General features: G+C 53.3%; 1 protein-coding gene across 1 annotated transcript in view; it reads right to left on the bottom strand.

Moving 5' to 3' along the window:
* CCDC33 (coiled-coil domain containing 33) overlaps positions 1 to 22,135 on the bottom strand; it is a 118,701-nt gene that overhangs the window by 71,484 nt on the left and 25,082 nt on the right. The window contains 5 exon segments of the mRNA XM_059057551.1: positions 1,110 to 1,151; positions 1,154 to 1,228; positions 2,836 to 2,945; positions 7,863 to 8,005; positions 16,713 to 16,735. Of these exon segments, the coding sequence (XP_058913534.1) occupies positions 1,110 to 1,151; positions 1,154 to 1,228; positions 2,836 to 2,945; positions 7,863 to 8,005; positions 16,713 to 16,735 (393 nt within the window).

The raw sequence follows: 22,135 nt of genomic DNA, 5'->3' as shown, positions 1-22,135 counted from the left end.
GAGAGAGAGAAGGCTGCTGGCTGTCCTCAGGAAAGATCATGATCAAAAGGCAGGGGGAGATGGGAGCAGAGGGTGCCTGCAGGTCTGACAAATGCTGGCATCCAAGGATGGCTGAGGGGAAGCAGAGATGTGGGTCAGGAGCTCTGGGCTCCCATACCAGACTCTCCTTGGGTCTCAGTGTCCCCAGCTGTGAAATGGGGCTAGTGCCCTGCCGGGCTTACAGTGATATGGGGCAGATCAGATCAGCCCTGCTGAGGCAGCGGAAGCCCAGAGCTTAAGCCCCCTTGGCTCCCACCCTGATCATACTCAGGCCATGACTGGATTTGAATCTGTCATCCTGGGCAGTGTGAAGGCTGAGGGAAAGGTAGAGGGGCTAGGTCCCAGGACCACATCTTCCTGGAGCATCTGCAGTCCTCCTGGGGCTACTGAAAGACCTAGGGATAGAAGGTAATGGGGGGTGGAGAGCAAGCATGGAAGCTAGGCTTAAGCTGGGCCCAGCCCCGGCCTGGTTAATGGAAGAGGCTCCAAAAATAGTCGTCGAATGAATGAATGAAGACCTAATTGGAAGGCCAGCCAAACAGAAACAGGACTCAAGGAAGAGTGGGGAGGCCCCTAAAATTTTCATTTAGGGGATATAGATCCTAGGTCAGGAGTCACTACTCCAGAAGGGAGCGAAGAAGAGAGAAAACACCAGAAAATGTGGGCCAAGGTAGGGGCGCTTTACTTCCCCACATGAGAGTCAGCGAGACATAGACTTTAGGAGCCTCCTGTCCTCCCTATGGCACTCCCTGCAGGGAGTGTGAGGAGCACAGCAAGGGAAGGCAAGGTTAGGGCAGGGTCATATGCCTGGAAAGTGCTGGAAAAGATTAGGCAACATCATCATCATCTTCATCCCCGTCAACCCTGCCATCCCAGGGCAGGTTCTATACCAACTACTTTGGCTATTTTTTAAGAACACAGTTGCTTTTTTCTTTCTTGATTTCTTCCCCAGACACCCCTGTCCCACACCATCAGACCAACCAGAGGTGGCCAAGGGCAGAGCCTGGGGCTTGCTCAAAGCTTGGCCCCTTCCCACCGCATCCCACCCCTGAGGGTCCCGGTCCCAGCACCTCCAGAGCTGTGTGGTTGTGGCCCACATCGTGGGGAATGAAAAGCTGCACTTCCGAACGACTGTTGCATAAAGTTGGGTCTTGGCGGTGGCTTCATCAGCTTTCCCAGACTCAGCGGGCTGGGGACAGGGTGTGGGAAGAAGACACACAAGGAGGAGAGTGACTAAGGGGCAGACCCTGGCCATAAATCCAGCCCTCTACAGACAGTCACTTGGCATTGCTCCACTGGGGCTCCGAGCTGATAATTAAAGTTCATGGTCCCTGCGAGCCCTTCCAAGGAGATCAATATAATAAATCTTCCCTTTTCTATTTGAATATTTCATCGCCCTCACAAGGACCACTGCCTGCCTGCTCTCTTTGTAAAGATTTGATAACAAGGTCTGGGTTGTAAGTGGACAGAGAGCCAAGAAGTCTGGGTGATGTTCCCAGAATTACAGCTGAAGTGCTGAGTCTCCCAGGTGAGTCACTAACCTCTCTGGGTCTTTGCTTCCTCATCCTGAGGCCCTGGGCTTGGGGTTCTCCTTTAGAGTCTAGGGAAGGTAAAGACCCCTGGGGCCATGGTTGAAGAGTTGCTTGGAAAGAAAGTCAGTGCCAGGGCCTGGGGGAGGGAGGGAGGAGGGGACCTAATCTGAACTGAGCACTTACTATGTGCCAGGTCCCTTGCTAGGTGCTTTATGCCCATCATGGCACTTGACCCTCCAAATGGCCATGCCAGGAGGGATATTATCTCAATTTTGCTGATGAGGAATTGAGGCCTGGGGTTTTTGGATATACAGTTAGCAAGCAGCAGACCTGGCTTAGGAACCCAGGATAACTTCACGTTGTTCTTTCCTCTAAACAACCATAGTGGTCTGGAATGGACATGGAGAGGGAAAAGCGATGCTTCTGCCCTTCTCTTCCCAGTGCCTGGCACACAGTAGGTGCTTAATAAAGTACTTGAGCAATGAAAGAGTGAATTCTCCCTTCTATCAATCAGCACTGGGGAGAGGGGTTGGGCAGGGGGGCTGGCCTGGGAGGTTTAGGCCATGGACTACAGGGCCCTGAGGCTCCCCGCTCCAGGCTCATGCCCTATTGCCCACTAGAGGGGTGCATTCCAGAGAACACTTTATTTCCCACACACCCCAACTCTCCTGGGCCTTCTTCCTGTCAATGCAGTGTGAGGAGACAGCACAGAAAGAACTGGCTTGGGAGACAGTGTGACCTAGGCTCACACTTGACTCTGCCATGCACTTGCTTTGTAACCCAGGATGAGAGGATTCTGCTCTCGGGGTCCCAGTTCTATGTATGTAAAATGTGATTCACGTTGAGGATTAGAGTTGGTGTGTGTGGCGTCCAGCCCAGAACCTGGAACTTAGTAGGTGCTCTGTAAACACTGTATTTCTTTGATATTTAGGTACATTTCCACTCTTTAAACATGTATGAAATGAGAATACAGCTTTAATTGGTGTTTTCATTTAATGTGGTAGATGTTCTATGCTTATTGGGCTGTTTTATGGAGATGAACTTGAAGAATTCCAAATTCTTATGGACATCATTCCTGTCTCTCTTCCAGGAGCTATTTTTCCTGAGCCCCCACATGGGCCAAGAACTGTCATACTTCTGGGTGGGCATGGGATGCCCAGGGTTGCTCTGAAGGAACAGCTAGGGGCATCAAGGTGGTTCCCACCTGCTCTCCCCCTACCTGTCCCAGGCCCAGATGGGCTCAGAGCCCAGGGCTCTGACTCACTTTCACCAGCTCAAAATGGTAGGGGTGGAAGGCATGCAGGTACTTGATGGGGATTTGCTAGGACAACAGCTCCTCTTTCTTTTTATTGTCCACCACCTTGAGGATCACATCTGGAGAGAGAAAAGATGAACACAGGGTCATGGCAGGGCTTATCTGACCCCCGTCCCTCCCAGTGAGGTGAGACAGTGAGAGGTGAGCAGGGGAGCAGGGCCCACACTGAAGAATCAACATGCACGCACATGTGTGGAACACACAGATGCATACAACTTCACAAGCATAGTTTGAGCCCCTGCACAGGGCAAGGCTCCTTGCTAGGTGCTGTTAGGACTGAAAGATGCAATTCTCTCCTGTTCCAGAAACTCCCAGCCCAGAGATGAACACACACAGAACTGACCCCAGTCCCCTTAGCAACAGACACATGTGCAGACACAGAGACACACACATAAGCAGGAATAGGACCCCTTCCCAGGAATAAGGCCCCTTCCTCTGGTCACAGACACTCTCACTAACTCCTCAGGCAGGAAGGGGAAGGCTTATCTCCCATATGCTGTAGAGGGGGAAACTGAGGCTCAGTAAGGAAAGGTGATCTGCTCAAGGAGTCTTTCAATGCAAATATCAATAAAAGTCAACTCCAAGTAAATGAAAACTGGTCTAAACACTAAGAATGATGCACCACTTTGGAAACTCCTTCCAAAGAGACTACATTTTGCCATCAAATGCATGAACTTCGGGATGAACTCTGAGGAAAATACCAATGACCTGGAAATAATCATGGTGGTCTTACTTAGTGAGCACCTACTGATTGCCAGGCATGGGGACGGGCATGCCTGAGCCATTATTCCAACAAATTCCCACAATCCCTCAAGTGGGAATCACCATTTCTGTTTTCTAATGTGGACACTGGAGCTCAGAGAGGTTATATAACTTTTTTTTTTTTTTTTTTGGTGGTACGTGGGCCTCTCACTGTTGTGGCCTCTCCCGTTGCGGAGCACAGGCTCCGGACGCACAGGCTCAGGGGCCATGGCTCACGGGCCCAGCCGCTCCACGGCATGTGGGATCTTCCCGGACCGGGGCACGAACCCGTGTCCCCTGCATTGCCAGGCAGGATTCTCAACCACTGCGCCACCAGGGAAGCCCGAAGTTATATAACTTGATCAGCATCACACAGCTAGTAAATGGCTGATATGAGAGGCTGGATTTAGTGACCTTGGAGTCATCTTCCCACTCTGGAAGTCTATGATTTAATGAAGAATAGGAGACGGGGAAGGAGCGAATGAAGAGGTGGATGGAGGAGGGAGGGAGATAAAAGAGAGATCTATAGAAGAATGGGAAAGGGAGGAGCGGGGTGGACGGGCGTACCCGAGGGAGACTTTTTTTTTTATCATCTTTATTGGAGTATAACTGTTTTACAATGGTGTGTTAGTTTCTGCTTTACAACAAAGTGAATCAATTATACATATACATATGTTCCCATCTCTTCCCTCTTGCATCACCCTCCCTATCCCACCCCTCTAGGTGGTCACAAAGCACAGAGGTGATCTCCCTGTGCTATGCGGCTGCTTCCCACTAGCTATCTAATTTACATTTGGTAGTGTATATACGTCCATGCCACCCTCTCACTTCGTCACAGCTTACCCTTCCCCCTCCCCATATCCTCAAGTCTATGCTCTAGTAGGTCTGTGTTTTATTCCCGTCCTACCACTAATCTCTTCATGACATTTTTTTCTTAGGTTCTATATATATGTGTGTTAGCATACAATATTTGTTTTTCTTCTTCTGACTTACTTCACTCTGTATGACAGACTCCAGGTCTATCCACCTCATTACAAATAACTCAGTTTCATTTCTTTTTATGGCTGAGTAATATTCCATTGTATATATGTGTCACATCTTCTTTATCCATTCATCTGTTGATGGACACTTAGGTTGCTTCCATGTTCTGGCTATTGTAAATAGAGCTGCAATGAACATTTTGGTACATGACTCTTTTTGAATTATGGTTTTCTCAGGGTATATGCCCAGTAGTGGGATTGCGGGGTCGTACGGTAGTTCTATTTGTAGTTTTTTAAGGAACCTCCATACTTTTCTCCATAGTGGCTGTATCAGTTTACATTTCCACCAGCAGTGCAAGAGTGTTCCCTTTTCTCCACACCCTCTCCAGCATTGATTGTTTCTAGAGTTTCTTTGGGTAGCTCCTTGCCCTCTGCCTCGCTTCTTGAGACAAGGACGTTTCAGCACCAGGGACAGCTGCCGCTCTGCAGGCTCACTGGGAGCACAGTGCTGCTGGGTCACTTGGAGCTGGGTGGGTCATTTGGATGAGGGGGTGGAGGAGGAAGTTGACAGCTTTGCTGATTACTCTTCCTTTCTTCTTCCTCCCCACAGCTACCCGGGATGCACAGAGAGGGAAAGACACTTGCCAAAGTCCCTCAAAGGCAGGCCACATGGGATTCATGTTCAAAGGAAAGAGGGGAAAATGGTCACCAAAAGGACTTGAGGCTGTCTTGAAGAAACTAGAGTAAGGGACTTCCCTGGTGGTCCAGGGGTTAAGACTCTGCACTTCCACTGCAGAGGGTGCAGGTTTGATCCCCGGTAGGGGAAATAAGATCTCATACGCCGCATGGCCAAAGAATAATAAAATAAAATAAAATAGAAATATGAGCAAAGTAAGTGATATATTAAAAAAAAAAAAAAGGCAGAGTAAGGCAAGAGGTGTGAAGTCAGCAGACCTGGTTTCTAGTACTAACACACCAACTTGCTTTGTGACCTGTAGCCAGTCATTTAACCTCTCTGAGCTTCATGTTCCTGCTCTGCAAAATGTTAATACTTTAAAGAAGAAAAACTCTGTCCCTCTCCTAATAATTGCTGTAGGGAGGCGAATATGTTTTTCAACCTATACAATTCTAAGCAAACGCTCCTCGTAGCTGTCACCATTTTCCTGCTCGTTAAACATCTGTAGTGCTCCATACGCTTACCCAGCCCTGAGCAGATTGAAAAAACTCAGCTGGGGGATTCCAGTGCTCCCAGCCAAAGCTACAACAGTAGCTGTGGAGGCTGAAGCCTCTCATGGCCACTACCCATGGGCCCTGAGTCCCCAAATTCAGTTGGAATTTGCTGAGGCCAAACAAGGGGTGAGTGCCCTGCATTTTTCCCCCTGCTCCCGTCTCTGCAGCTCTGTGTGGGCAGCCACACAGATGAGCTGTAATTGGAGGGAGTGGACAGCCATTCCTCCCTGTTCCTGTCTCCATGCTACAAACACGCTTCATCAGCTTCTCCTCTGGGCATTGTGCCCCTCCGGCCTCCTACAGCTCCCTTTGTGCGGCCAACAAGCCATCTCTGCCGCCAGCCTGCTTCAGCCCTGACACAGGGCCTGCAACTCCCCTTTGCTTTTCATTAACACTTCCTCGAGCTACCTCCTGCCCTTCCCCCACCTCTTGGTCAGGACCCCATCTCCCCCACCCTCCACCGCAGACATCACCACAGCAACCGGTTCCAACAAGCATCCAGCGACTTCAGTCTGCAAAGAGCCTCCTGCCAATATTCTCTGCTTGCCCATGAGGCCTCCCCACCCTCCTGTCCTTCCTGCAGTGAGTCCTGCTTCCCTCTCTGCTACACAGATGGGCCCCAAGGTCACTGACTCATCATGCCCTTTCCTGTAATCACCCCAGATGTGTAGAGCCCAGGACAGGATCACAGCCCTGGTCCACTCATCACAGCCCCTAACTTCCTGTCAGTCGCATAGATGTATACACACACACACACACAAACAACACACACTTAGGTACCAACAGGCACATATCAGCTCCCAGGTAAATCTAGGTGCACACATAACACATGCACATGAACCAGCGTGTAGGCATTTACACACAGGCACACACGAGCATTTGCATGAGATCCTAGGTCAATTTCTCCTCCTTTTCCACATTTTCTCAACAGCTCCACCTATCCCTTTACAGGCAGAAGAAAATCCTCGGGCTTGACCTAGAACTAGCTTCTTCTCCTTTTACTGATGCTCCTCTTCACCCCTTTTCTCTCTCCTTTTCCACCGTCTTTAGCAGCTGGCTTTCTGCTCTTTGTGAGGTAGACAGAGAGCTCTAAGTCCCTGGCAAGATTTTCAAGGGCAGAGGTAAAGCACGTCATCTGAGGTATGTCACTTGCAAGATGAGAGCCTGAGGCTCTTCTGACTAGATACGACCAGAGACATCACAGGCACCTGCGAGTCTATGCTGACAGTGCCTGATGCCGGTACCCACAGCTGTCCTGTCATCAACCAGCCAATATTCCTGTGTGCCCGGCTTGAGTTCTCACCTGAGAGTGGAAATCACGTGGGCCCCCAGTGTGGAAAACACAAGTGTGCACACATATGTGTGTACACTGGTACCTTAAATTGCCTGCAGTGTCAGAATTTGCCAAAAACACAGGGACTGGAAAGCCTTCTGGGGGTGGAGGAGTGAGAACTATTAGGCAGTTTCTATGACAGCAACCCCCGACTTTGGAAGCACAGACACACTACTGTCTGACAGTGGGCAGTTCCCGGGGAGGACTAGGCAGGATATGAAGCCATTCTAGGGAAGCAGCTAGAGCTCAGGAGCTATACTGAGAGGGTGGAATGCTGATCCTAGGTTCCCCCACTTACTGATTACTTGAGTTGAGCCTGTGATATAAGTTCCCTGAACCTCAGTGTTCTCATCTAGGCAATGGGAGCAGCATTGCTCCGCTTGGGAGGGGTGATCCAATGAGCAATGCATGGGGATGTGCCAGGAAGCTGTAATGTGCCATTTCAGTGGGAAACGGTGGTAATAACAACCATGAAAATAATAACAATGATCGTAAAATAGATGAGCTTTCATCGTCTGGAAAATTCATTTATGTGGAACAACTCATTTTTCGAGCAGGCTGGGGAGATGAGGCGTGACAGCATTATGATTTTTTTCCTTTAAAGTGCTTTTAACTGAGCCCAAGGAGACGTTCAGGTGGCTTCCATCTGCATTGAGAGGGAGGCTGGTTCTGCCCTGCACCCCTCCTAAGACCCACCTGCCCCCTCACCGCTTCATCTTCATGCCCCGCATCCTTAGCTTGGATCTCCACTTTGACTGTGTCCCCCCAGATGGGGGCTTTGCCGGGCTCCGAGGGCACAGATGTGACTGCCTTGGAACTCTTGGTTCTTCGCTTCCTCAGATGTGGTTTTCCTGGGGAGGGGTGGGGCAGGTTGAGTCAGAGGGAGGGTGCCCTGCCTGTTGTTCCCCCCTCTCAGACTCCACCGTCCATAAATCTGAGCAAAGAGTAGACGGGGCATGAAGTACTCCCTCTCAGGCAGAGACACTCATGTCATCCCAGGCCCAGGGAATGCCAGGCCTCTCTCCTCGGCTGCCCTGCCTGCCCGGGTGACCAAGGCACCAGAGGATGAGGGTGGGGGTGGAAGAGGAGGTAGACACCTAGACTGTCTGACTTCCTGCCCCCTGCCAGGTCAGGGCCTCCCAGCAGGCGCCTGAGTACACAGATTCCCCATCCTGATCCTCTTCTCGAGGTTCTGTTTGGTGGGAGGAGACCTCTGGGCAGGGCAGCTGTGCAGTGCCCACCTGGCTGATCTCTCCTTTAACTTTCATCTCCCCAAGCTTCTGGCCCAGCTAACCAGCTCTGAACCTTTTCAATGTGGGTACACATGCACCACTGTCTTCTGCAGCAGCCTTCTGCGGCCCTGTGTGCAGGGCCCCGGGCAGGGCACTTGGAGCTGGGCATGGGGCAGGGCAGGGGCTGGTGAGGGGTTTCAGGCCTGCAAGCCCTCAAGGTCCTGCAGGGTCAGGCTGTCCCAGGAGAGGTGGGAGCTTGGGCCTTCTGCATCCCAGCACATCCCACAGGTATCTGGAATGTGTCCCTGAGATCCTGAGCCATCAAACAGTTCAGTGAGAGAGTTAATACTTCTTCTGTTGAGGAGGTTATTATATCAGGGCTGTAAGCGGTGCTGCTACATTAACTGCAGCAATCATGGGTGAGGACTCATCTCAGAGAGCCTTGGCAGGGGGAGCCACACCACACACTCGGGAGGGAGAAGCATCGTGCACAAATGGTACCCCAGGGCGGGAAGCAGAAATGGCGTCCACACCAGCCCTTGACCCCCACCCTCAGATGCCCCCAAAGAGAGTGTGGGGCAGGTGAGTTGGCCCAGAAGCTCAGAGCCAATGTGCCCCATGCGTTAGCAGCCCCAGCCTTGATCCTTCCCAGCCCAGCCTGTTCCTCTCTTCCAGGAAGCCATCTGGGACCCCTTGGTCCTCACTGCTCCCTCTCTCCTCTTGACTTAAGTGACACAGTGGCCTGGATCTTTCCTTCTAATCATTACAGCCCTACTCCTGTGGACACCCATTCTTGTGGGAGTCCTGTATCCAAGCTCCAGTGGTCAACTAAGGATTCCCCTCTGCTTCAACTGAGAGGCAGTATGACATGGTGATGATGACAAAGGGGTCCCTGGAGTTAGACCACTTGGGTTCCAAATCCCAGCTCTAACTCTTAAGTAGCTGTGTGACTTTGGGCAAGGTTCATAACCTTACTGTGCTTTACTTCCTTCATCTGTGAAATGGGGACACTAATGCAGGGTTGTTGTGGGCATGAAATGAATTAATATGTGTGAAGTACCTGAGACATTGTTAGATACCATGAGAGTGTTAATAAAAATAATCGTAGTAGTAGTAATAATAATAATAATTTTAATTGCCCCAGGTCCGGTGTCTCCCTATCTTGATCCCCAACTCTGGGTCTGCAACTGGAGGTCTCTGGCTGCTGTGATCAAGGTAAGTCACAGCTAAGAATACACAGAAAGAGTACAGGCTTTGGAGTCACACTGACTGGTTTCCAGCCTACAGTTCTCTTCTGGCCAGGTCCCCTCCTCCCTCTGAGCCTCAGTTTTCTCTGCTGTAAGTAGTACCTCCCTCCGAGGGTTGGTTATAAGGACAGGGAGAAAGCATGTTAAGCTCTGGCACACAGAAGGCCCCCATTCATGTTATTCCCTCATTTGTGATACAAAACAACCTGGGTGTGTCCAAAGCCACCTGAATGAGGGCAGCCTGAAGGGGAAAGGGATGCACTGCGGGAGAGTAGAGGTGAGAAGGGGTGTGTTGCCCAGAGAGCCGGAGCGATGGAGCCCGCCAGACTCGGTGCCCACCCAGACACAGCCGTCACCTCCCCATGCCTGCAAAGCGGGTCCCTCTGGCCCAGGGCTGTGCAGGAGGCTGCCAGGCTGGAGAGAACAAGGCAGTGAGGCTGGCGGGTGGTGGAGCCCAGCCTGCCCACAAGGCTCCTCAGGCCCCTTCCTCCCGGCTCTGTGACCTCTGCTAACTGAGGGGAGTGACCTGGACCCCTCTACCTGCCACTCTGCTCTGCTTCCCCCTCTGACAGCCGCCCCCCCGAGGTCAGAGGCCTCAGAGCTCTCAGCAGCCTCCCACCAGCTCCCATTCCACCTGCTCTGTTCATTCTCCACACCTCCCTTCCTCTGGGAAGCAGGAACTGGGCTCCACAGAGGACAGAGGGCAGAGAGCAGTGGAAAGGCAGAAGCACTAAGCGGTGAGTCTTGCAATGACGCATGTCAGGAGGATGTCAGACCTTCTACACCCTTACAGCAAGCTTGCCCCTGCAGGGCACGTGGTATTTGCATCCCTGGGGCCTTCCCGGTGCAAGGAGAGGACAGAATCAGGGGTGAGCGATGGACTTAAGTCGCAGCATTGCAGTGAAACAATTCAGGTTGGAACCCATGACCCCAACTTGCCAGCCTGTCTTCCACTCTCCTGATGTCTTCAGCCCCTTGTCCCCTCCCCTGGGCATCTGGCAGGAGGAATTCCAGGTGGAAAGAGACGGGGAAGGGCAATGCACAAGGCTAAGGGAGCCTGCTGGTGCTGACTCTGTTCAGGCATAGAAAGAGTTAAGCAAGCACTTCCCTCAACACACACCACAGAGGTCGGACAGAGCTAGGTGAGCAGAGAAGAAATAACTCTGGAGGGGTGAGGCCCCAGGGGAAAGAGGGAGGCTTTTAGCAGGTGGAGGGAGGCTGTCAGAGTAATGGCTTTTCCTGGCACAGCTGACTCCTCTGGGCCTTGATGCTATTCTAGAAACTAGAGCTAGAGGGGCCTCTGATTCCTCACAGAGTTGGAGAAGGGGAGCAGCTCACACGCTCTCAGCCCCTATTCTATGCCCTCTGCTGGCACAAGAGAAGCTGAGTTCTAGGGTCCCCCAGACCTCTGATGGAGCTCGGGTCTCCCAGTGCAGTCTCAGAGCCCAGGGGGCCTCTCTGGGACCTGCCTCCACAGAGCCGCCCGCAAGTCTGAGATCCTCCCTCCCTGTCCCTAAAGCCCTGGCCTGGCTCTAGCAGGGGCCCGTGAGGAGCTGCCAGGTGCTGCCTGCTGTCCTGAGGCTCAGACTTATTCCAGCCATAAGGGAGCAGGGCAGCCACCCCAGGATGGAGCAGGGGTTGGACTCAGAGGCACAGTGCGGTAGTCCTGGGTCCACAGGTGCAGGAAATGCAACCCCCGCTTCAACCCAGCCCACCCCTCAGGGCACTGGAAGGATGTATGTATGTTTGACAAACTCCAGCCAGGTCCAAGCACAGCTGTGAGTGGGAGGGGAGAAGGACTCGGCTTTCCCTCTGCGAGGTCAGAACTAAGGGGAACATGTTGTCTGGTTCCCAGGGGCTGCAGCTGTGAGTGGAGGTGAGCCGTGGAAACGCACAGGATGTTGATGGAGAAAGAGGGAAAGTTCCTGAGGTACTCCCCACCCTCCACTGTCCTCTGAATGCCCTCTAGGGCGCACACCTCACGGGTGGAACCTGTGTGCCACTGTCCCTGTGTCCAGGAAGTCTCCCCTCACTCCTCTCTTTCCCCTCCCCCATTACAAGCGCATATGTGCATGCATGGATGTGTGCAGACATACACAGGCACAGGATGCTGCCCCAGAGAGGTTTGCATGCCACGCTGTACCCGATCTCTGTACACAGTCCCCAGTCTACCAGCCCTCAAGCTGCCTCCACGGTCTCTAAGCCCACCTCCTGCTCTGCCTGTCCTTTTGGTCTTCCACATTCCTCAAAGCATCAGAGCACGAACAACTGTCAAATCTGGCCTCCTCCTGGGCAGGGCTTTGGAAGGATGCAGGCCACCTGTCTTGTCCTGAGTGCCAACCCCAGGGCAGCCCCTGGGAGATCATGGGAAAGGGGAGTGCCCCAATTTGGGTCTGTTCTGGCTGCTGGGGTCCTGGCTGGGCAGGCTCCTGAATCCTGAAAGACCAGAGGGATATTCCCAGAAGCCCTTGGGAAAGAGGTTGCTGGGTAGATGGAGAAGGATATGACGGAGGGCAGAACCTTTAGGTGGATGGGTGGCAGAACAAGAGGTCTTGTGACCTTTGGACCTGTCCTCCACAGCCCTGCTGCTCTCTCCCAGGGAGACTTAGAGGGAGGTGGGGGAACAGGTTCAGATTAAGATTCCTGCAGGCCTAGCACAGGGAGTTCAGCTTGGTGCTTTGTGACCACCTAGAGGGGTGGGATAGGGAGGGTGGGAGATAGGGAGACGCAAGAGGGAAGAGATATGGGGATATATGTATATGTATAGCTGATTCACTTTGTTATAAATCAGAAACTAACACACCATTGTAAAGCAATGGTACTCCAATAAAGATGTTAAAAAAAAAAAAAAAAAAGATTCCTGCTGGCCAGATGCTGGTGTGTCATGATTGGGCCTTATCCTGTCCTGAGGAGGCAGGGCAATTCCGTTCTACCTGGACCCTCCATGCAGGTCTCTGAGTCAGGAAGGCCAGCCTCCCTCAATCTCCGGAAGTCTAAGAGGCATCCAGACTCCCAGGTCACAGGCCTACCTCTATCCCTGGAAGGCACAGAAAAACGCCATGACCTCCTCCTCCCCCAGAGGCCCAGCCTTGTGCAACAGGGACAAGATGGGAGAGTTGGCCTCTGCAGAGGTGGTCATCTGAACGGGCTGGTCAAAGGCTGGATTCTTGTGTTGCTGACCCTGCCTGGGCTGGACTAGGGAAGGAATGTTTCCTGGAGGAAGCAGGGTTTGAATAAATGGAAAGGAGGACCTTCCCAATCGGAGGATAGAGCCTGAGGCTCAGAGGGGCCATGAGCTCATGGGCAGCTCTGGGGAGGGGCTGGCTGGCCCATCTAGGGTCAGTGGGTGGGGAGCATGGGTTGGAGTAGTCAGAGAGGAAAGAGAGGCTTGTGGTCCTCCCTTACCTCATTCCCTCCCCAGCCCCTTCTCTCCACACCCAAATGCGTCATCCTCTGAGGCCAGACAGGCAGGAGGGAAAACCCCTGGCCACCACAAGGCCAGAGGATAGCTGGGCATAGCTGGGCAAGAAGATGCTGCCTGAGGCTCCATGAAGGAGGAGCTGAGATCTGAGGCAAGGAGTGTCTGTTCTGAAGCTCCCTTCTCTCGCCTCTCCCACTTCACCAGACTACAGCCCATCCATGGCACCCCCCACTCCATGATTGCCTCTCCCCAGCCCCCAGTGCATCTGGTCCTTGTGGGTTTTGAGCTCTTGGGAGGCTGCCACTTAAAGGCATGAGCGGGGCTGCTATTCTCAGCAAAGTGATGGGCTCTCATCCTGGGTTTCATTTATTAATTGGACTCTAATGAACCATCACTAATTGTTGATGGTGCTACACCACTACAGGTGGTCCTCAATTTCGAGAATTGAGGTGTAACGGGGGTGTAAACCGGAGGCCAGCCATCTCGCAAACACATGGGCATGGCTCCTCCCCTGCACTTTCCTGCAGGGAGTGGGGACTGCTCTAGAAATCAGAAATGGCACATTCCAAGGAACTCTGAGATGAGCACTCTGGCAAAGGGAAAAATCATTCTGTAAAACCCAGAACGCTCCCCACATCTCTACCCACACATCATCTGAAATAGTCCTGCTGTTCTCAGGGGAGCCCCTTCTGGTCAACAGGCACCCCTCCGCATGGCATCTCAGAAGGGCAGCAGGGCAAGGATAGTCTTTCCATATGGTCCAGGGGAAAACCAGAGCCCACAGAGCTTTGTGACTGGTCCAAAGTCAGACTCAAGCCCCAGTCTGTCAGACACTGTCACATCCTTTATCCTCTCCAGGGGAGAATTTCCTTGTTTTCCAGAGAGCCCTTTTTTTCTCCGTTGAGGCAAGAGATGGTACGGGGCCAAGAAGGGCCCTGCCTGTGCCATCTGCCAGCCTTTGGAATATCTAGCTGTGGCCTATCCCGTGGCCTAGCTTGGTGGGGGGACCTGGGGGCCATCTTCTTAGGCGGAGGAGAGAGGGTCCAGCTGTCAGTCAACACCATAGCCCTAGGGGATGGAATGACAGTCCCCTTGACAAGGGACAGCCCTGGGTGGGACAGCCCTGTGAGATCCACCATGACTTGGAATTCTTCTTGATAGGTCACTCTGAATATCCCCTCTTCTGAGTATCCCCTTTCTCATGGATGCAGCTTTAGAGCAGGAGGAATGTGGGCAGACATATAGGTGAACTTCCCAACCTCAGAAGAATGACTTAAGACGCAGAGCCCTACCTCCTGCCCCCTTCCAAGAGACAGCCTCCCTGAGGGGTCCTGGTACCCAAGTTCTGGGGCCTGGAACCTGCTCAGCTGCCTTCTGCCTTGGGAAACTGTGGGCACAGGACAAGCGAGTAGTGTCTGCCGCCACTCCCCTCCTCCCACTAGACTGTGAGCTCCTAGAGGACAGGGATTCGCCTTGTCACTGCTGTAGCTGTTTCCAGCTCCCAGGCTGGGCACAGTGGGACCCAGCAAGTGTTTGTTGAGTGAAGGGAGGGGTGACAGACCCTTGGAAAACCACGTGGAGACAGAGGTAGTCCCTCCTCTCCAGCTCTGTTAGGCCAGCCCCCAGTCCAGACTGCTGGGACCCTGCTTTAAACGGTGGCAGCTCATCAGTTACCGCCCTGGAAGCAGCTCTTGGGCTGGGAGGAAGGTTCAGATCCTAAATTCTAGTCCAAACGCATGTCCTCAAAAGGAGGGAAGCAGAGCCCAGCTGTGGGGACTGGGGTCCCTTGAGATTCTGGGGCCTTGGGGCCTTGAGACCCTTGGTCCAGCCTGGGTCCTGGACTCTCTGTCCCTGTCTGGGGCCCTGTGGCTGGATCCTGGGTCTGGTCCTCCTGGCAACACTGACCATCCTGATTGCCCGCAGCTGTAGTCATGGTCTGCCCCCCACCCCCCAGGCCCTGCTTTTGAACATCCACAGAACACCTCAGCATGCACACGGCACTCCCCACGGGCCCTGGGGCTGCCTGGGAAGTCAGAAAATGAGAGACGGGGGAGGAAGAGGGGCTGATGGGGGACCACCACTCCCTCCCCTCACTCAGGGCGAGCCGCACCTCTGTCTGTTGTGGCCTCTCCCGTTGCGGAGCACAGGCTCCGGACGTGCAGGCTCAGCGGCCATGGCTCACGGGCCCAGCCGCTCCGCGGCATGTGGGATCCTCCCTGACCGGGGCACGAACCCGTGTCCCCTGCCTCGGCAGGCGGATTCTCAACCACTGCGCCACCAGGGAAGCCCTGCCTCTACCTTTGTGAGAGCAGGGAAGGAGGAGGCCACAGCCTGCCCTCCCCAGAGATAAAACCGCTCAGCCTTCGGAGCATTCCCGGGCCAGACAGACTGGATTCGTGCTCAGGCTCATGGGCTGTGGGTCTGCGTCCTGGCTGTACTGCCTACTGACTGTGCAGGCTCATCCTTTAAAAATCTCTGAGCTCAGCTCCTCCCAATAATCGCTCTCTGTAACTCACAGGTTTCTGGATGGACGAGAAGGCCAGTTTGGGGAAGGCTGAGTCTGGGGTGGAGTGTACACTCACCGGTGGGTCCAGGGGCTAGAGCTTAAGAGAAAGGCCTGAGCTGGATCGAGACATTCTGGAGCCTTCGGAATAGGGGTTGGGGTGGGTAGCCTGGGGTGAGGGAGATCTCTCAGGAGAGTAGAGATGCAGGGGAGAGTCAAGGACTGAGCTGGAGCATGGGCGTTCACAGGGCACAGGGAGAAAGGACCCCACAGAGGAGTGGGTGGAGAGAGAAGGGGGATCAGGATGGGAGTGTGCTGGAAGCAAAGAAAGGAGGGGCTTCAAGAAGGGGGATGCCTCTCAGACTCGTATAAATGATGAGCAGCCGTGGGGAAGTATCTGGGCCCTGGGAGAGGAGGACAGTCGGTGAGGCCGGCTGTGGAGGTTGAGTCTGAGCAGGCTGAGGGTTCAGGAGGGGAAGACAAGGAGGTGAGACTCAGATCCAGCTGAGCAGAGGTGTTTGTTCTGCCGGTTAAAAGTGGTTGATTTCACATAACAATCTGGATTTCTGGCTTCTCTTGAAAAATTAAGAGCACCGACAACCCAAGCCTGAATTCCTCCCTCCTTGGCAGAAATCAGCGGGGGTGCCTGGGGGCTGCTCTCAATGAGCCAGTGCCCTCAAGTTTGCCAGTGGATTCAGCTCTCTCCTGCATCATACACCCGGCTGACTTCAGTGTTTATTAACTGGCTTGGGCCTTGAAGGCACTGACCGTGCCATCCCTGGCCATGCCTTCTGGTGGAATCTCATCGTGTGTGTAGGGATGGGAATAGACAGATATGGGGAGAGTACAAGGGCAGAAAGAGCTGAATTGGAACCCGAACCCTGGCTCCCTGGCCAGTGGCCTCCCTCCTTCTTCGACAGATGCTAGACTACGAGGCATGTGACCCTGAAGCCCGTAGGGGCCAGGCAAGGGCAGAGCGAAGCCAGACCGAGCCTGGAGGGGGCACCAAGCCTCCTGGCTGCTCATGGTGTCCTGGGAGGGAGGAGGAACCCCATCAGCAGCAGCTTTGTCCAGGCTCAGAAATAAGCAGACCAGACAGCCTATGTCTGATACAATGAGGACACCAGGAAGGCCCCCACTGGCTTGTCTCATTTACTGAAATCTCCCCACTAATACTTGCTTCTTTCGGTAAGCATTGTCCTTTTGGGCTGCTCCTCCAGGATTCCAGCAGTCCTGGGGGAGAGCTCAGGCTTTGGGGGTTTGAATAAATGTTTCGGCATGCGAAGACCTCAGGAGCCCTTGGCAGAGGTGATGGGGGAACATCTGGAAAGAATCCTGTGGCTTCAGTGTGGCTGGGGGTCTCGGGCCAGCCTCCTTTTAAGCACTGATGACAGCTGTGTTTATAGCCCTGGGACATGGGGATGTTCTCACTGAACAAAAATTCTGAGGCTCTGAGCCTCAAGGGACTGACGTCATTTGGAACAGGTGCAGGTAGGTCAGGCCACGCCGTAGGCAGGAGGCCCTGCATGGAAGATAAGACCCAGGATTCTCAGGGCCTTCTCTACCACGTGACTTCTCTCACAGGAATCCTGCTGGGAAGGAAGGAGGCTTGGCCTCTGCCAGAGCAAGTGGCCAGTTGTCAGATGGATACAGTCATCTTCATCTGCTCCACTCCCACTGGCCAGCCATGTGGTCGTCGTCAAGACCCTTCACTGCTCTGGGCCTTGGCCTCCTTGGCTATCACGTGGAGCTAATGCAACCTGCCTCCCAGGGCTGCTTTATTAGAGCCAGAGTGCCTGGAGACCCAAGCTCTGAGTGAGCTCAGTGTGGGACTCGACCAGCAAATGAGGGCTGCTTTTTACTCCTGGTGCTGTCCCATGACCCCTGTCACTGTGAGTGTTATTGTTATTTTTGCAAGTCCAACCCTCTGGCTGCTGAGACAATCTCCCAGGTCACCTGTGGTTCATACCAGACCTCCACCTACTTCGCCCAAATTCCTGCCCTCTGGGGCCCTTGGCCAAGGCCCACAGCCAAACAAGGGAAAGTGTGAGCAGGCAGGTCCCAGGAGGGGTCTTCAGACTGGTCACTGGATCTTCTCTGCAAGGCTGGGTTAGGACCCTGATGCCAACATCCCCTTCCAAGGGCAACAGCTATGTGAAGATCAAGGCAGAGAGTGAGGTGGAAAGAGCTTTTGGATTTTGGAATCCTGGATCCTGGATTGGTTACCCACTAGTTCTGTTACTTTGGGCAGGTCACAAAAATGCTCTGAGCCTAGTAACCTCATGTATAAAATGAGGACAATGTTACCTAGTTCATGGGACGGAGTGATGATTAAATATCACACACACACACACATACACACACACACACACACACACACACACACCTAGCACATTTGACAGGTATCTGGTAGACACTTGAAAAATATAACCTTCTTTAACCTTCCTTTCTTACTAGGACTTCTGACGAAACTGCCCTACTTTCAATATCTTCTTCAGTTAGTCACCAGGGTCAGGCTCAGTTTGGGGCGAGGGTCAGGGCTCTCAGGCTTATCCAAGAAAGGAAGCAGCCCTTCCCCTCCCAGTACTTGCTCTGTCCCTGCTCATTAGCTCTGGGCAGCAGGCCGTCAGAGAAACAGCTGCCAACTGGCAGCCCAGCCATCCAGCCTTTGGCCAAGGGTCAGAACCCCACAGGCCATCTCCTGGCTGGCCCCTTTTCCACACTTTGCCTGCTGGGGTACTCCCCACCTGTCAGGGCCACTGCCTTCCTGATCCCTGCTGGGCTCTGACAGGTCTCTCTGTGCCAAGCTGAGAGGCAGGTGCCGGGCACTTCTCAGGACTCAGAGCCTTGAGCCAGGGCCAGACCACTCGGGGGAGACCCTGGGCCTGGCCGCTGACCCCGCAGACCTGGGTGTGGAATCTGTTGGGCCGTACAACTGGGGCTCTTGTTGCCTCTAAGGAATTGAATCCTTTTCCCAGGCCAGAGCACAAATCAGCCCGGCAAGCCTGGGACAGTGTGGAGGCCAAGCCTTATATCCTGGCCATGGGAAGGCCAAGACTCAGAGACGGGCAGTGACTCCCCCGAGGTCACACAGGGAAGCAGGAGCTGTGGGCCAGACTCTGGGTTTTCCTGATTCCATTCTGGCTTCTCTCCACTGACCTATGGTTTCTTCTGCTAGGTCTCACGTGCCCTCTGTGACTCTTACTAAGGATATCCACTCTCCCTGTGTGATACTTTAGACCTGTCAGAATCTCCCAGATGGTGGTCTGGCTCCATCATCTCTTCAGCCCATTGGGACAGGTTCCCAGGTGAGGTATTCAGCATTGAAAGGTAAAGTAACTTTCCCAAACTCACAGAGCATGCTCAAAACATGACCAGATTCATTCATTCATCTGTTTATTCATTCATTCAACAATTATTAATTGAGAACTTCCTATGTTTCAGAGTCTGTGTTGCAAGTAGGAATAGGATGGTCAAGGAAACAGACCTGGTGGTTGCTCGTGGAACCAGCGGGGCACAATGGGATGAGGCACTGATGAAGAATAAGCCAAGAATCGCATCAAAGCACATAAAACACGTGAAACTGCAGCTGCAACACTGGAGAAGTACACAGTCCCACGGAGGCATGTAATGGGGGAGGATTTGGCCTGATCTGGGAGGTCGGGAGGGCTTCCTTGAGGAGGTGATGACTGAGCTGAGATCCGAAGAGGGGAGGGGAAGAGAGAATGTTCTAGGGGAGGGAGAGTGCAAAGGCCGGGGGTGGGAGGGAAGAGGGTCTGTTCAGAGCATTGAGAGATGTTTGTCCATCGGGTGTGGCTGGAGCAGAGAGAGGGGGGTGGGGTCATGCTGCTGGGGAGCTGGAGGGGCTGACAAAGACCCAACCATACTGGGCCTAGAATCCTCTTTACCCTGAGAGCAATGTGAAGGGTTCAAAGAATGGGTTCCTCTGGTACTATGGCACCACAGTATTAATGGTAACCTGCTTTTGAAGGGGGTCTGAAGAGGGGCAATATTAGATGTACCAAGAGCAGAACAGTGCAGTAACCCAAGGTGGTGGAGCTGGCAGAGAGAAGTGGATAAATTCAAGATTGGAGAGGAACTGACACGACTTGGCAATGGATTGGATGGGGGCAAAAGAATGATTACTGATGCCAGGATGCAGATGAGCTCACACGAAGAGAGAGTATAGAGAAATAAGAGAGACCTAGGGTTGAAACCTGGGACAGGCCAACATTTAATTCCAGGTAGAAGTGTTGAAAGGTACACATAGAAGAATATAAGAGTAGGGCATCTTGGAAACCAAGAAAAGCAAGGGCTGCCAACACAATCAGTGGTCATGAGGGGTTAATGCCACTGAGAGAACGCAAAAGATGAGATACCCATTGGAAGGAGAGCTAGGCATGATGATCTCTGGTGACTACAGAGACAGCTATTTCAGTGGAGAAGTGGGGTCAGGTTGGAAGCAAGTCAATGGCTTAGTTGGAAAGAGGCAGTACCAACCACAAGATGAGCCAAGTGGACCTGTTGGTCTGTCATAGTCACCACTGGAGGACACACCCTATTACTAGATTGTCTCAAGGCTAGAGCCTGCATGGTGGAGGGAAGTGGCTACACCCCAAACTAGGGAGGCCTCATCTTGGACCTGAACCCTATTCTGCTCCTCACTAATGGGTGGAGTAAGTGGCTTTGGGGCACTCTCAGGCCCGTGCTTCAACCCTCCCCCACCTTGGGGCCCCACAATGGGCCTGCCTGCTGAGGATGCAACACCCCAGAGAGGAGGAGGGACCTAGGCAGAGACAAGAACCTCCAGGACCCCATTCCCAGTCTGAGGTGAGACAAATGGGATGGAAGAAAGTAGGAGACTAAGCCAGGAGATGGAGCTGAGGGCACCAAAACACAGGCAACAAAAAGATAAGAAAAAAATGCTTTGAAAGACTATAAAATTATATATATATATTCAATATATATTATGTAATATGATTTAATAGTATTTAATATATATATAGTATATAATATATATTTTGAGCATTATTCATTGTGAGAAAAATGAAAACTTTGGTGGATTTGCTTCTGCCTATTACATGCTTTGTTACTGTGTATTTGGAATCAGACATGGTGGAGGGGCGGATATCATATCCTTTGCAGGGGTTAGGGCTTCTGAGGGTCTCAGTCCTCCCTCTGGGGTTCCTGCCTCGGGCTGGGGGCTCGCACTGAAAGCCCTTTTCAGGTCCTGACAGCTGGGCCTTCTTTCTCAGAAGCCCTCCCTTCTGCTTTCATTTGCATCTCATTAGCACCTCCTCGGCTGGTGGCAGCTCAGCCGCCCGGAGCCCTGGAACGCAGGCTGCCGGCTCGCCTAGGCCCTGCTCCCTGCCCCCTCTCTCTTGGTGGAGATGGGTGCAGCGATGCCCTCCCCCGCCCCACCAACCCCTCCACACCCCTCACCCAGGCTCCGCGGCTTGGCTCCCGCTGCGCGTTCCCATGGCAACCGGGTGATGGCGCAGGTCGCGGTGGCTCTGTCGAGGAGCCACGGGCCGCCCAACTCCCCGCCCCACCGCCCAAGCTGGATTGGTGATAGGCGGGGCCTCAATCTCCCGAGATGATCGGCGATAATTGGTTTATGGAAATAGCTGAGGGGAGAAGGCGAGCTCCCTGCCAAGGCTGCTCTCAGCCACCTGTCCTTCTTCACCACGGAAATGGAGTCGGGGGAGGGGAGGGCCGAGGAGCTGGGCAGGGGAAATGGGGCTTTCGAGACAAGCGTTTCACCTGTTGGGCTCCAGCACCTCATCTATCCCACTTTCACTGTGTGTGTGTGTTGGGGAGGGGTTGTTGTCATAGTAACCTGGGGTGTTTGCCTCAGTGCTCCTTGACCCCTAAGTGTGCTCAGGCCTATACCGGGCATATTGTTGGGGAAATGGAGAGGGAGACATGGGATCTGTCCGTGGGAGCCCCAGTTTAGGGGACAGAGGAGCAGCACATAACTTCATTTATATAAAGTACGTCAGACCAGTGTTGCCACTGCTGTCCATCTCCAAAGGAGGGAGAGCTCAACTTGGACGGGAGCCTGGAGGAGGAGGCTCACAAGCAAGGCTTTGGAAGTGGATTTTGGCAGATGTTGGTGCAGGCACTCCCCAAAAGAAAATGTGGGCAAAGCCTGTAGGCAGGCACTGAATGCTGCTGGTATTGGTAGAGGAGGGGAGGGGTAGGTAGCTTGGTGGGGAGGCCCCAGTGGCTCCCAGTGTCTACAGAAGGGGCTAAGGGATGGCAAGCTCATGGGAGGGGATTACTGCACGGGGCATTATAATCAAGACTGAGTAGATGTCCAACATCCATATAGAAGCTTGGCTGGATGGAGACTGTCACCCCTGATACCCTTCCAGGAGAAGTGAGGCCCATGAAGTGGGAAGTGGACATGGCATGGCAGGCCTCGGTCAGATACCGGCCTGTGAGAAGTGTGTACCCTGACTCCGGCTGGTTGGAGGGGAGCATGCATTAAAGGATCAGAAGGAAATAGGGAAGCACCTGTAATAGAAATGACCGGAGAAGTGGTGGGGGCCAAGGAGGA

The sequence above is a fragment of the Kogia breviceps genome, chromosome 3 (genome assembly GCF_026419965.1).
Source record: "Kogia breviceps isolate mKogBre1 chromosome 3, mKogBre1 haplotype 1, whole genome shotgun sequence".
Lineage (NCBI taxonomy): Eukaryota > Metazoa > Chordata > Mammalia > Artiodactyla > Physeteridae > Kogia > Kogia breviceps.
This window is presented reverse-complemented; position numbering and strand designations above follow the sequence as displayed.